At 43.8% G+C, this 12,512-nt stretch overlaps 1 protein-coding gene across 1 annotated transcript in view; it reads right to left on the bottom strand.

Moving 5' to 3' along the window:
* Positions 1 to 1,864: 1,864 nt before the first annotated feature.
* The window catches only part of LOC119382408 (rab proteins geranylgeranyltransferase component A), a 143,869-nt gene continuing 133,221 nt past the window's right edge, over positions 1,865 to 12,512 (bottom strand). Inside the window, exon 15 of the mRNA XM_037650098.2 lies at positions 1,865 to 2,119. Coding sequence (XP_037506026.1) covers positions 1,895 to 2,119 — 225 coding nt within the window. The 3' untranslated portion in view covers positions 1,865 to 1,894. The remainder of the gene's footprint in view (positions 2,120 to 12,512) is intronic.

The following is a 12,512-nucleotide window of genomic DNA, read 5'->3' as shown; positions in this document are numbered from 1 at the left end:
TTAAATTTTCTTGACATCTCTGTGTCAGAAAATTACGACAGCCAGCCAAAGGAAGTTTCTTACAAGTGTGCTTATTTGTGGTGCTTTTGTATTATCTGTTCTTTTGTAAACTGAACAGGCGCAGCATATAGTGCAAGGCATAAAATTAAAAAAAAGGCATAATTTCAGTGGAAGATGGAAGCTTGAAGAGATACGAAAGCAGGGGCAACCTTGAAGAAAAGTCCGCTTGTCGAAACGGCGGCTCCAGCAACACTTCATGTTAGCGGATTTTTCATCTCTTCAAGGCATGACATTGTAGCTTTTGTGGAAGGTCAGTCACAGGAATTGGCTGCATGACTGCTTTCTTGGATTATATACTCTTAGGTTGAACACGGCTCAGCGTGGCCATGCTCCGTAGAGCGCCAGTACGGCCACACATCTAGGTCAGGCGCACAGGGAACCAGTGCTTTGCATAGTCTGCTACCGTGTGCCACTCAGAGCAAGAGCGACACGCTCCAGCACTGTAGCAGACGACGTGCAGCACCTCCCATGGTTCCCTGTGTGCTGCTTCACTTCGGCGTGCAGCCACACTCAGCTGGACAACCCTGTACGTGTGCCTTAGTAATGAGAAAAAGCAACCCACTAGAGGAAGATAAGTTTTTGGAAGTCTAGTGCAGTAATCAATACTCCTTTGAGGCATTGTGAAGAAAGAAAACTTCATTGAAGATCGCCTCATTTAGAAATTATGCAAGCTTTGTGTTGTTCATTTGGGAGCTGCAGGAAGCACTGGAGGCGGTTACTATGATCAGTCTATTAAAAGCTTCATTGTTTTATACTTACCCAGCATGCCCACCAAGTCAGACCATAACAAAAGCACAGTCTCCATTACATGTGGTGGAGGGTGTTACTCTTGAAGGAGTTTCGGTGCTGATTCAACAATGTGTCATCAAAAATGTAAAGGTGTACTTAACCGCATCATACTGCAATGGAAGCTACTCTGGAATAGCAAATATGCAGCCCATCAAAATACACAAGTCAAACAAGTTTTTTGTTTTTAGAATATCGTTGCCATGGAATTTTGATACTCGTGTCATATTTTGCCGACAACAGTTACAGGCAGAATCAGATTCAAAATGGGTGTCTCAGCTTGTCTGCAACCTGTGCACAATAGAAAAGCAGGTGTTTTGTTATCAATCCCAAAAGTTTGGATCCTTAATGAAAAGCAAGTTAATTTCGAAAGCCGTCAGAATGAACAAAAAGCAAGTGAAGCATGTCAGATTCGTTAAGCAGCTCTTCAACACTTCATAATCATTAGTTCTCGCAGGTGCTCGACTAGACCACTCCGACCCGGAGCAATGCCGCCTATTGTCTTTTCATTATTAGGATAACTGTTATTTGATTTTTTTGAAACAAGGTTTTGCAGATGTGCTTACAAATACGAACACATTAAAACTTGAGCAAAATTTGCTTGCATATGATGACGTGGCAATGCGATTTAGAAATGTCATGGCGATGATTGTGGAATGGCACTGTGACTTAACACAAAATCTGGCCTCTAATATTTAAAAAAATAATCGTGTATAGTCTGTGGATTATAGCACAGAAAACAGCAATAAGAACTATCTTCCTGGTCGCCCACGTTTTGCAATGGTGCAATAAGATGTGCACTTCTGGTAAAAACAAAAAAAGTAAAACTGAAGAAAGAAATTCAAGAGAAATACCAAGCGGCAGCCAAGAGACCAAAAATACTTACAGCATGCAACATTGCCTTTCATTGAATCCCAGTTTGTCTGCCAAATTATTTACGTGTTCCATTTCGCTTCATACAATGCGAAGAGAGCAAACAAAAAGTACATAGAGAAGCATTCAGCCAAACTTAACAGCATAATTTTATTAAAAAAAAAGATGCAAGCACTCATGAATCTCCAGACAAAGAGGCACCAGGATTGGATATGGCAGGCAGAGCACTATTTGACGCATCATCGCCTTTACCACAGTCGGACTGGTCTTTCTCAACGTCCTCAGTAAGAGGCCCATGGTCACCTGGATTGTTTTCATGCTCGAGGAGAATCTCTTCTGGATCAGGTGCCCGTGGCAGAAACTCTTCATTGGGATACATCCTGTGGAAAACTTCCTTTGCCTGCAAGCAACAGCACTCTGTCTTTAGACCATTGGAACAACATCTAAGCTTTACTGACTGCAAATTGGCAAACATTAAAAAAGCACATAAGGAATATATATATGTTAAAGGGACACTAAAGGCAATTATTAAGTCGACGTTGATTGTTGAAATAGCTGTCCAGAAACCTCGTAGTGCTACTTTTATGCCAAGGAAGTAGAGCACTGCACGGGCCGTGATTCTCGGCCCGGGCCCGGCCCGTGCCCGGAGCTCGTTAAAGTTTACCCGCCCGAACCCGGCCCGGGGACTCAAAGCCAGACCCGGGCCCGGCCCGAACCCGAGAAAAGATTTCAGCTACCCGGCCCGGCCCGGCCCGACCGCAGATCGGGCCCGACAGGGGCCCGAGCCAATAATCTAGGTGGTGTAACTCGAACATAGAATCGACAGCGAGGCGTTTTAAGTATGAAATATCTACGCTTTGTTGGTGCATGCATCGCTAACAATTATACTTTAACCTATGGTAATTTCTTGTAAAAAGGGGCTCACGGTGGAAACAGTTGAGCGGACTTACTGGGTACGATGAACGTTCGTTCGGCAGAGGTATAATGTACCTATTTTTTTCTGCACACACAATGGGGATCACCAAGAGCGTTTTGTAGCAGATATTGTAGCAAGGAAAGGGATTTGCAGCATTCTTTCAGTTTCGATAGGGAGCGCTATAAAAACAGAGGAGACAGGGAACAGTACGCAGTATTCTCTTTGTTGTTATTGTGCTCTCTATTGAAATTTAAAGCATGCTCTAACGACAAAGCCAATCGTGCACCCTTCTGGATATGTAGCACCTGTCTTCCACATAGTAGCACCTTGTCAGAGCAAGACAAGTCGAGGAAAAAAAGCCAAATTTATTACCTTTGTTTTAAGTACACTAACCTAGATAAAAATTATAACGATCCGTGTGCGCCACGTGTACTTCATATACGTATAAGTAGCCGAAAGGAAGAAAAAACAATTTGTCATAGCATCGTTATGATATATCGCATCACTGCGAGTATATACAGTCTATAAGGTTTTATGGCATAGTTTGTAGTTTATTTCTTCACATGTTCTTGTGAAGCATTTCGCCTTTTAGCATGTCATGCTCTGTTGCACCACATATCCTGGCGCGCTAAAATTTGTTGCACTGCTTTCGCTAGCCGCAGGGGCGCACATCTGCCTTACGAATTCTGAACGTGTCGGCAGTCGTTGTTCTTAGCTTCCACCACTGCAGCTAGTTTATAATGTCATTGTGGACCTCTGCAGAGTGAACACAGCTGTCCAGCTCATCCCTTCATTTTTCTCGTTCCCGAACGTCGTGCCATTCTTCAATAGCATCTATTAAACTCCTCTTTGAGGGCTTCTACTTGCAGTTTTCAGCAGTTCATGTTATGCATGGTTTGCACCGTGCTCTTTTTTTTCTATATTACAATGGTGTATGCCTTCCTAACGATGCTGTACCAATAGAAGGTGGCCATTGGAACACGCAGGTAGGACTGGCAGGAGGTGGACGAAGTGATTTCGTTCCAGTTTGATAGGGTGTGAATAAGCTTCTCGACGATTACTCATTGAATTCATATGGTTCGAGCTAAGGGGACATCACCCGGCACGGAATTCGTAATTGTTTTTTTTTTTTCAAGCCAGATACTTCGTCACGTCACCTATGCTTTTCCTGCATATTCCAAAGCTGTTGCGGCAGCATCATGTAGCTCTCGCACTATATATTGCAGAGGTCTCAAACACGCGCACCTCTCGCTAGCGGCCCGCGGCCCCCACATGACTGTCTTCGTCTATTTGTTTTTAATTTTCTTATACGTACCTTCTTGAGCTACACAGGCATGACAGGTCTAAAACATATTTTTTCGTGAGGCACCCCCTGCGGTCACCATGCGTTGATACATAACCGTGAAACAACTCTTTGGTTTTAGTCATTTTGAAGATAGCTTTCGATATGTTGTAGGAACCCTGCCGCCAAATCCCCTTCAGAAATGACCCATACATGAGCTGTGGGAAAAGTCCTTCCTCAAATGACAACCTTAGCTGACGTTTTCAACAACCTATGCCCCCGCGCGCCCACCTTTGGCACGTTGTGCTGGCTGTCGTGGGAGTAAATTTTCATCAATGCGGCCCGTTCGCTGAGGTGACTTTGAGACCCCTGATATAGCGGAGCAAGACGAAAGCTAAGACATTACCAATGTGGGCACACAGAGCAGTCTGTGCATGTCCATATCGCGTCACATGACCACTGGGAGCTGTGGCGGAGCGATGAAAAAAGAGTGTGTCTTTATAGGGATTCGATGTAACGAGATTACGCGCTGTACTTTCGCTTTAGTGGAGGGCTGGAATTTTCAAGAACGTTTCCCCGCTTTGGAACTCTGTGATCGCTCTTGTGATGATAAGTTAAAGGCATCAATTTATTATATTACATTTATTACTGCGATTAAAGAATAACATTTGGGATATAAAATCCCAACGAATGCAAATGAAGCACAGACTAGCGAGATGTTATAAGCGCCTGATCTATATAATTTTAGCTCGCCCGTTTCAGCTAATTCAAGTAGCCCCATGTGCAAGAAGTAAACGAAGTTCAGTACCTGTACTTCATAAACTTCCCCAAATACCCTGCACCACATATATGAAACGCTTTTTCGGGACATAATTTGGAACATGTATGTAGGCACTATGTATGTGGAAGAAACTTGAAAGGACACTAAAGAGAAAAACGCTTTTTCTATTATAAGTAAATTACTTACGAGAACGGATAACTGGGCTAGTTTGTGGGAACTCATGTTAAGGCAGGTAGCGTAAAGAGACACGGACACAAGCGAAGAATAAGTGCACAGGACAAGCGCCAACTTCAGTTTGTGGGAACTCATGTTAAGGCAGGTAGCGCAAAGACACACGGACACAAGCGAAGAATAAGTGCACAGGACAAGCGCCAGTTTGAAGTTGGCGCTTGTCCTGTGCACTTATTCTTCGCTTGTGTCCGTGTCTCTTTGCGCTACCTGCCTTAACATGAGTAAATTACTCTTTTACAATTCCAAAATAACCACGCTCGCCGCGACAAGACTCTTCGTAAGCGTGAAAACGCACAAAAGGAAAATGCGAGTAGCGAAGCCACGTGGCATTTCGCGCTGCAAACACCGTGACGTCAGAGATTCTGACGGCGTCTACTGGGGCCTACGTAGTTCCTAATCGGTAAAAAATGCAGTACATTGACATCTGAGGAAGTCACAGACTTAACAAGCCAAGTTTCAGGAAATATCATTGAGCTAATGTCCCCAAATTACGACAAAAATTAAGTTTGAAATCAATGACGTCGGGGCAACATAAAAAAATAGAACTTTGACCTTGATTTTCTCCTGAATAAACTTATGATGATGAAATTAACGACATTCGAGTTCTCAGAGTATACTTTATCAGTCTAAACCGATTCATTGTTTCAATTTAGTGTCCCTTTAAGAACTGAGCAAAGTCCAAGCCCGGCCCGAACCGAGCCCGCCACCTCAAACCCGGGCCCGGCCCTAAGCCCGGAGCTTCAGACCCGAGCCCGGCCCGGGCCCGCCGTGAAAACTACTTTACCCGGCCCGGCCCGGCCCACGGGCCGGGCCGGGCTCGGGTTTTCGGGTAGGCCCGAGCCCGTGCAGTGCTCTACAAGGAAGTGCTTATTTTGAAATAAAATCACGTTTTAGTGGTCCGAATCGTGTTAGCGCACTTCAAATCACCCGCCTGAAATCAGACTTTCATACGTCACTGCTGCCGTGCCCAACGTTGCCCGCCTTTACTGCGCGCCCGCCGACACTAGTAGCAGCAGAGCGAAAGTAGCGGGACCCACAGCAGCAACAACGGCCATCGAAGCCATCGAAGCTTGCCGCAATCGCCGCAATGGATGTGGACGCGATCCCAAAACTACCACTGAGACGCGACCGCGTGAGCGAAGCAGGGCGTTGGGCGAAGCGCAGTTCGGCGAAAACGGAACCACATGCACCGTTCCCCATGATCACGCCAAAGAGCTTCTCTTTTCCATGAATCAAACAGAAACGAGCAAGCAGCATTTTATTACGTCTTTTGATGCACGGAAGGTTCTTTTTTTATTGCTGCTAGTTTGATTACTAGTGATTTATTGTAGGCAGACTCTCATACGTCATTGGAATCACTTCGAAAATGTCCCACTCGTGGCGCTCATCACGTGGTACATTTAGCTTAATTTCTCGATAAGTAGGGCACTGCTCTTGATAATACTGCGGTTTTAGACGTTGTCATACATTGAGCTTTCACTCTGACATAAATTGTCATTTGCCTTTAGTGTCCCTTTAAAATACCATGAAAAATTGCAAAAATTGGCTGCGTGACATGCACAATATACTGTCTTTGCACAATTCTAGCGCACCCCTGATTGTAACGCACAGGTAACATTATAATTAGAAAACTGAAGAAAATCACTTGATGCCAATTTCACTTTTGAGTCCAATTGTAACACGCACAAAAATTTGGGGCTACATTAAAAAAAAACGTGTATGTTCCACTTGTACACAATACACATTTTTCCTAGAAAGATTGATATAAAGATGCCTATTAATCCCCTTTCCTACCTAATCCCCATGTCCAATACAGTGGGCACTATAAGCATCTCTGCCTCTTTCCTTTTAGTACTGCAGGGTTGAATTTGAACCTTGAATTTGAAAAGTACATTTTCAAGACCCTTGGGGGCCCTGGAATTGTATTTTGTTCTTGAAAACATTTGAATTTTGGGACCAGCGCAGTCTGAAGTCCACAGTGCGACCTGCTTTTTGTCGTAGATTAGCATCAATGCGGCAAACTTTCCATTTCAGAAACAATACACAGGCACGAGTTTGCATGTAAACCGTTTCTTCATGCCTTGTCCTATCGTTCATTTTACTCCTTGCTCGTCAGTGCGTCTTGTCTTGCTTTCTCTCTATCTCTTCTCATTATATCCTTACGACTAAACTCTTGTCCCATGCATTTATGCAGCTTTTCCCCTGTCAAGCGAGCGGTGCATATGGTTAGCACACTGTAATGATGTCAAGCCTTGCTAATACTATAAAAGTCTCAGTACCTGCAGATGCCCTTAACATTTGCTGTGTGTTGGGAACTACTTTAGATGGCATCAAGGCTAGACTTTTATACAGTACAATAATACAGTTAAAACCCGATTTTATGTAGTTCCCAATCTAAGGAGGGAATTTGCATTCCATAGCAGTAACCATCAGGTTCAACATTAGACTACCCTACTTAAAGGGACACTAAAGGCAAATATTAAGTCAACGTTGATTGTTGAAATAGCGGCCCAGAAACTTGTAGTGCTACTTTTGTGCCAAGGAAGTGCTTATTTGGAAATAAAATCACATTTTAGTGGTCTGCGTCGCGTTAGCGCACTTCAAGTCACCCGCCCGAAAGCGGTATTTCTCGCGTCACTGTTGCCGTGCCCAACATTGCTCGCCTTTACTGCGCGGCGGCTTGCATTGGTGGCATGCACCATTCGTAAATCCGGCAACATCACATGCATGTGGCATTTTGTTGGACATTCTGTCAGAGCGACTTTCACAAGCGCGCAAAACACACGTGGCAGTACGCGATACCGAAACTACCACTGAGACGTGACTACGTGAGCGAAGCAGGGCGTTGGGCGAAGTGCAGTTCGGCGAAAACGGAACCACGTGCGCCGTTCCCTATGGAAACGCCAAAGAGGTTCTCTTTTCCATGAATCAAACAGAAACAAACAAGCAGCATTTTATTACTTCTATTGATGCACGGAAGGTTCTTTTTTCATTGCAGCTAGTTTGATTACGAGTGATTAATTGTAGTCGGATGCTCTCACGTCATCATGATTATTTCCAAAATGTCTCGCTCGTGGTGCTCATCGTGTGATACATTTAGCTTAATTTCTCGTTAAGTAGGGCACTGCTGTTGATAATATTGCCGTTTTAGACATCATACATTGAGCTTTCACTCTGACATAAATTGTTATTTCCTTTTAGTGTCCCTTTAACGAAGATTTGTCTGAAATAAATGAATTAAAAGTTACACCATTTCCCGCTAAAGGGGACCATGAGGCGATGCGAAGCCAGAGCACTTGCACGATCGCGTTCCGTTGGCGTTCTTTGGGCATGCTACCGACCTCGCGTCGTGGAACGCGAAGAGGAACGCTACGCGCGTCTTGTCTTCCCTCTCGCCTGGCCATTAATTCTCACAGGGCGAGCGGGGAACACGGTCGGCAGGCGTGCGAGAGAGGGGCAGCATAGGAGAGGAGAGAGAGGGGGAGGGGACGCACATGCGCTGATGCTCATCGCGGCGTTGCGCAGAATTTCAGCATGTCTAGCCCGCGCGTTTCAGAGGAAGAGTGGAAAGGGGAAGTGGAGAGGGGGATAGGAGAGGGAATGTGGAGAGAGGGAAAGGGGAGAGAGAAATGGGACAGGGAAAGGGGAGAGAGGGAAAGGAGAGGGGAAGTGTATGTGGAGAGGAGGAGGGAGAGGGTAAGTGGAGAGGGTATGCGCATGCGCAGTAAGGGTGGTCACGCCGCACACCACTGCCACCACACCACCACCGGATTGAACTCCGCCATAAAATACTTCGCATCTAAAAGAAGCATCGATTTGTTTCTATCACCCATAGTCATGACCCCGATTTTAGTCGGTAGCACCGTTACATACCAGATGGTGCTGCGGGTGGTGGTGGTTTATTGTCTCTGTCAATGCTCCCACAGGAACACTTTTGTGTGCTTTCGTTATTTCATGATTTATGTGACAGATTGATCGCCTCCTTGCAACTTTCTTGCTCGCCCTGCTACACTCGGATACAACTCCAGAAAAAAGCGGCTTTTTGCCGTCAAAGGACCCCCTCCAACCAATGGTGCGACATGCTGCTTTGTGACTCCTCTCATGAGTGTGGCGTGAACGCGGTCTGCCGCGGGGCCACAATGACACGGCGACTCCATTGGCTGGAGGGGGAGGTCCTTTGAAATGCGAAAAGCCGCTTTTTTTCTTGAGTTGTATCCGAGTATAGCATAATCACTGCGTACGTTCTCCTCGTCATTGTGTTTCGGTGGCATGTCACAGTTTCAGATTTCAAAGGACTGAAAAACCACTTTCTTGATACTAGGCGCTTCCTGATTTAACAAAGTAATTTGAGTGTAGTGATGACTTAGTTAAGTCGAGTTTGAACTGTATAGGTATACGTGTGATAAATTTAGTCAGAATTTTAAACTAGTAAAAAAATCCTGATCGGGGTGCAATTTCTTAGTCCTTGAAAAACGTCATGAGCTCTTGAATTTCCTCTGTTGAAACCTACACGAACCCTGTACTGGTATAATCACATTAATTGCAACTGTAATAAAGTCCCGAAAAAGCTTATATGTAGGTCCACTTAATTCACCCTGCACTACCTGAACTGGTTCATGGTGGTGCCGTCTGGGCACCGTCGTCGTGCAGGGACCATTTCAGCAAGTGTAGCAGCAATGAGATGCTGAAACGAATATGACAGGGCAGATGTTGTGCAAGCCCTATGCTACGGTCGGCTGTCTCGCAGCTTGTGATTCTTAAAAGTTAGCACTGCTTATGTTGCCTGGCATTTGCAACTACCGGAAAACATTCAATGACGTACTTTTTGGACGCCGTCAAAACAGACACGAATGCAGTTGGCTTTGTTGTATGCTGCAGTTACAGCCATCTTGTGCAGCATGGGCTCGGCACTACCTCAGAAGTAGGTGCAGAAAATTCGTGAACTAGCCTTGCATGACGGCTGCACTTTTTCAAAACGAATACTGGAGTGCCAGTGCCACTACGTCGAACTCATGAAATGAATGCCCGAGTGCGGTGCCATCGTGAACTGGTTCACAAAGTGCAGGTGAAATGAATGGACCTTGTTATCTCTTAGGGATGTGCGAACAGTAAATTTTAGGTTTGAAGCGAATAGCGATTTGGCCGAATAATTTCGGACACATTATTATGAAAATTGAGCATTTTGGTCATGGCATTGTCGTGAAAGGGTCACCGCCCATGTGGAGCCACCCTGAGGACCATGCCATCTAAGTTGATTAGGGTGTTGCAACGAACTGATTTTCATTTCGGTTTTAGTTTTGTTCCACCACAAAAAGTTCCGTTTCGTTTCTGTTCCAGAATAAAAAATAATAATGTTTCGTAACGGTTTTTATTTGTATGCAATAATTTGATCTTAAAGTAACGACAAAAACATAAGATTTGTGGTATAGCTACTAGAGCACCTCATAAGAACGTGGGACTGGGGCAAAACAAGTTCTGCCTAAGTTCTTAAAGAGGAGCCCAAGTACCACAAATTTTGCCAAGTAATGCAAAACAGTACCCTTTAAGTTATCTGAAAAGTGAATTACAAATTTTGTGAGCAGGCTTTGTGTTGGCATGATCTCAGAAGCAGCCCATCACAGTACTCTCGGAGGTGCGAGAGCACTGTTCTGATAAAACAAACTTCAGCGCCGAGATTGTCCTCTTCACACTGACCTGTGTGACAGGCACACAAAAGCCCACTTGGGTTAACCCATATATGCCCATACTCAGAAAAATTGAGCAAACAAATATTTTTACCACGTGACAACTGCTTGCCGAAAAGATAATCAACCGAAGGTAACCACGCAGTCGAAAATTTTTACGCCACAAAGTACACCCCCGATATGAAAGAAGTGAAAGTATATATGCTCCTAAAATCAACCGGCAAACACGGTTAAAGCCAGGGAAGCCAAGGCAGCCACACAAGAAGGATAAAAAAGATCTAAACGTTAAAAACTAAAAAGAAATATAAGAAATGTGTAAGCACAGGGTAGAAACTATTGTGTAAAGCACAGGGTAAAAACTATTGAAAAGGCATACGCCATAGGTAGCTTACTTCCTTATTTGAGAGGGAAATGGAATAGTTTTTCAATAGTTTTTACCCTGTGCTTTACACAATAGTTTATACCCTGTGCTTTACACATTTCTTATATTTTTTTTTAGTTTTTAACGTTTTAGATCTTTTTTGTCTTTCTTGTGTGGCTGCCTTGGCGTCTCTGGCTTTAACGTGTTTGCCATTGGTTTTAGGATCATATATACTTTCATTTCTTTCATATCGGGGGCGTACTTTGTGGCGTAAAAATTTTCGACTGCGTGGTTACCTTCGGTTAAATATTTTTATTCACGAATAGAGGATTTGTGCCCGCAACAAAACGTACAAAATATTTATTTACTGTCAGGTACGTGCAACACAGTTTTGCAGTGCTTTTTGCACCGAGTTTTTTTCTCGTGGCACTGAGCTCAAGTTGTGTATTTGCAATTACGGGCAATAGTATGGTCACAGCTACTAAACTACTTTTAGCACGAATGGTGGAATGATGGGATTTTTTGCAATAATTTGAAGAAAAAGAAAGCGTCATAACTTAGGCTATCCTCCACTCCAGGGCCTCTCCCTTACAGAGTACACGTTTGCTCAGATGAAGTTTGCTCAGTATGAAGGGCAAGCAATGCGTAGGCTATAGCACATGTTTCGGCAGGCACCGGCTTCATTTGCTATAAATGGCTCCAGTTAGCAATTTTAAAGCACATCAAAGCGACCTACATGTAGGAGACTGGGCATATATGGGTTTATATAAACAGCTCTGGTTGCCACTCTTTTCGTTTTTCGCAAAATTTCAATGCATCTTTACTTTGGAACTCCCGCCTGAGAGATGTGCTAATACTGTACCCTGAGATATGCATTACTGCTCACATTGCATGACCTCGGTTATTCCGTTTCGCCAAGTTTTCTTGTGAACCAAGAAATAGAAAAAATATTTTGGTTTCACTCCAGAACAAAATAGATAACGTTTCGGTTACGTTTCCGTTCCGGTCAAAAATATCGTTTTTCGTTTTTGTTCCGTTCCGACGCACTGATGTTAATAAAGTTGATTCCTCCGCCCATATTCCTCTGTCATAAAAATATGCTTAGGGATCCTCCGCAACCTTTTTTCTGTAATTTAGCTTCGAAGTACTTGAAGAATATTCAACAAATATTTGAAAAATATTGAACTCAATTAGCACTCAAACTTTAAACCTTTCAGACTCCACCTATGAAAAACTCTGTAAATGCGTCAGATAGATACAATGTTACTTCAAGGCACTCGATATTATACTGCAACAAAAATAATGTCGGAATACGTTAATTTATACGCATTATAGTAATCATTCCTAATCACTTTGTAATAAAAAATCTATTTATTCTGAAGTCATTCATGCTGTGTTTTTGCATAAACAGAATGAAATCTCAGGCTAGAAATACCTTGCAAATTCGTTTTCGGTTATGTCCATATTGAGCAAAGAAAAATTATACTTTTGACGTTGGCCGCGGGAAGCGGCACGTCGAACGACTCGTTGAACATGGT

This window comes from Rhipicephalus sanguineus, chromosome 2 (genome assembly GCF_013339695.2).
Source record: "Rhipicephalus sanguineus isolate Rsan-2018 chromosome 2, BIME_Rsan_1.4, whole genome shotgun sequence".
In the NCBI taxonomy this organism is placed as follows: domain Eukaryota; kingdom Metazoa; phylum Arthropoda; class Arachnida; order Ixodida; family Ixodidae; genus Rhipicephalus; species Rhipicephalus sanguineus.
Note: the sequence above shows the minus strand (reverse complement) of the source record. Positions and strands in the feature narration are given on the sequence as shown.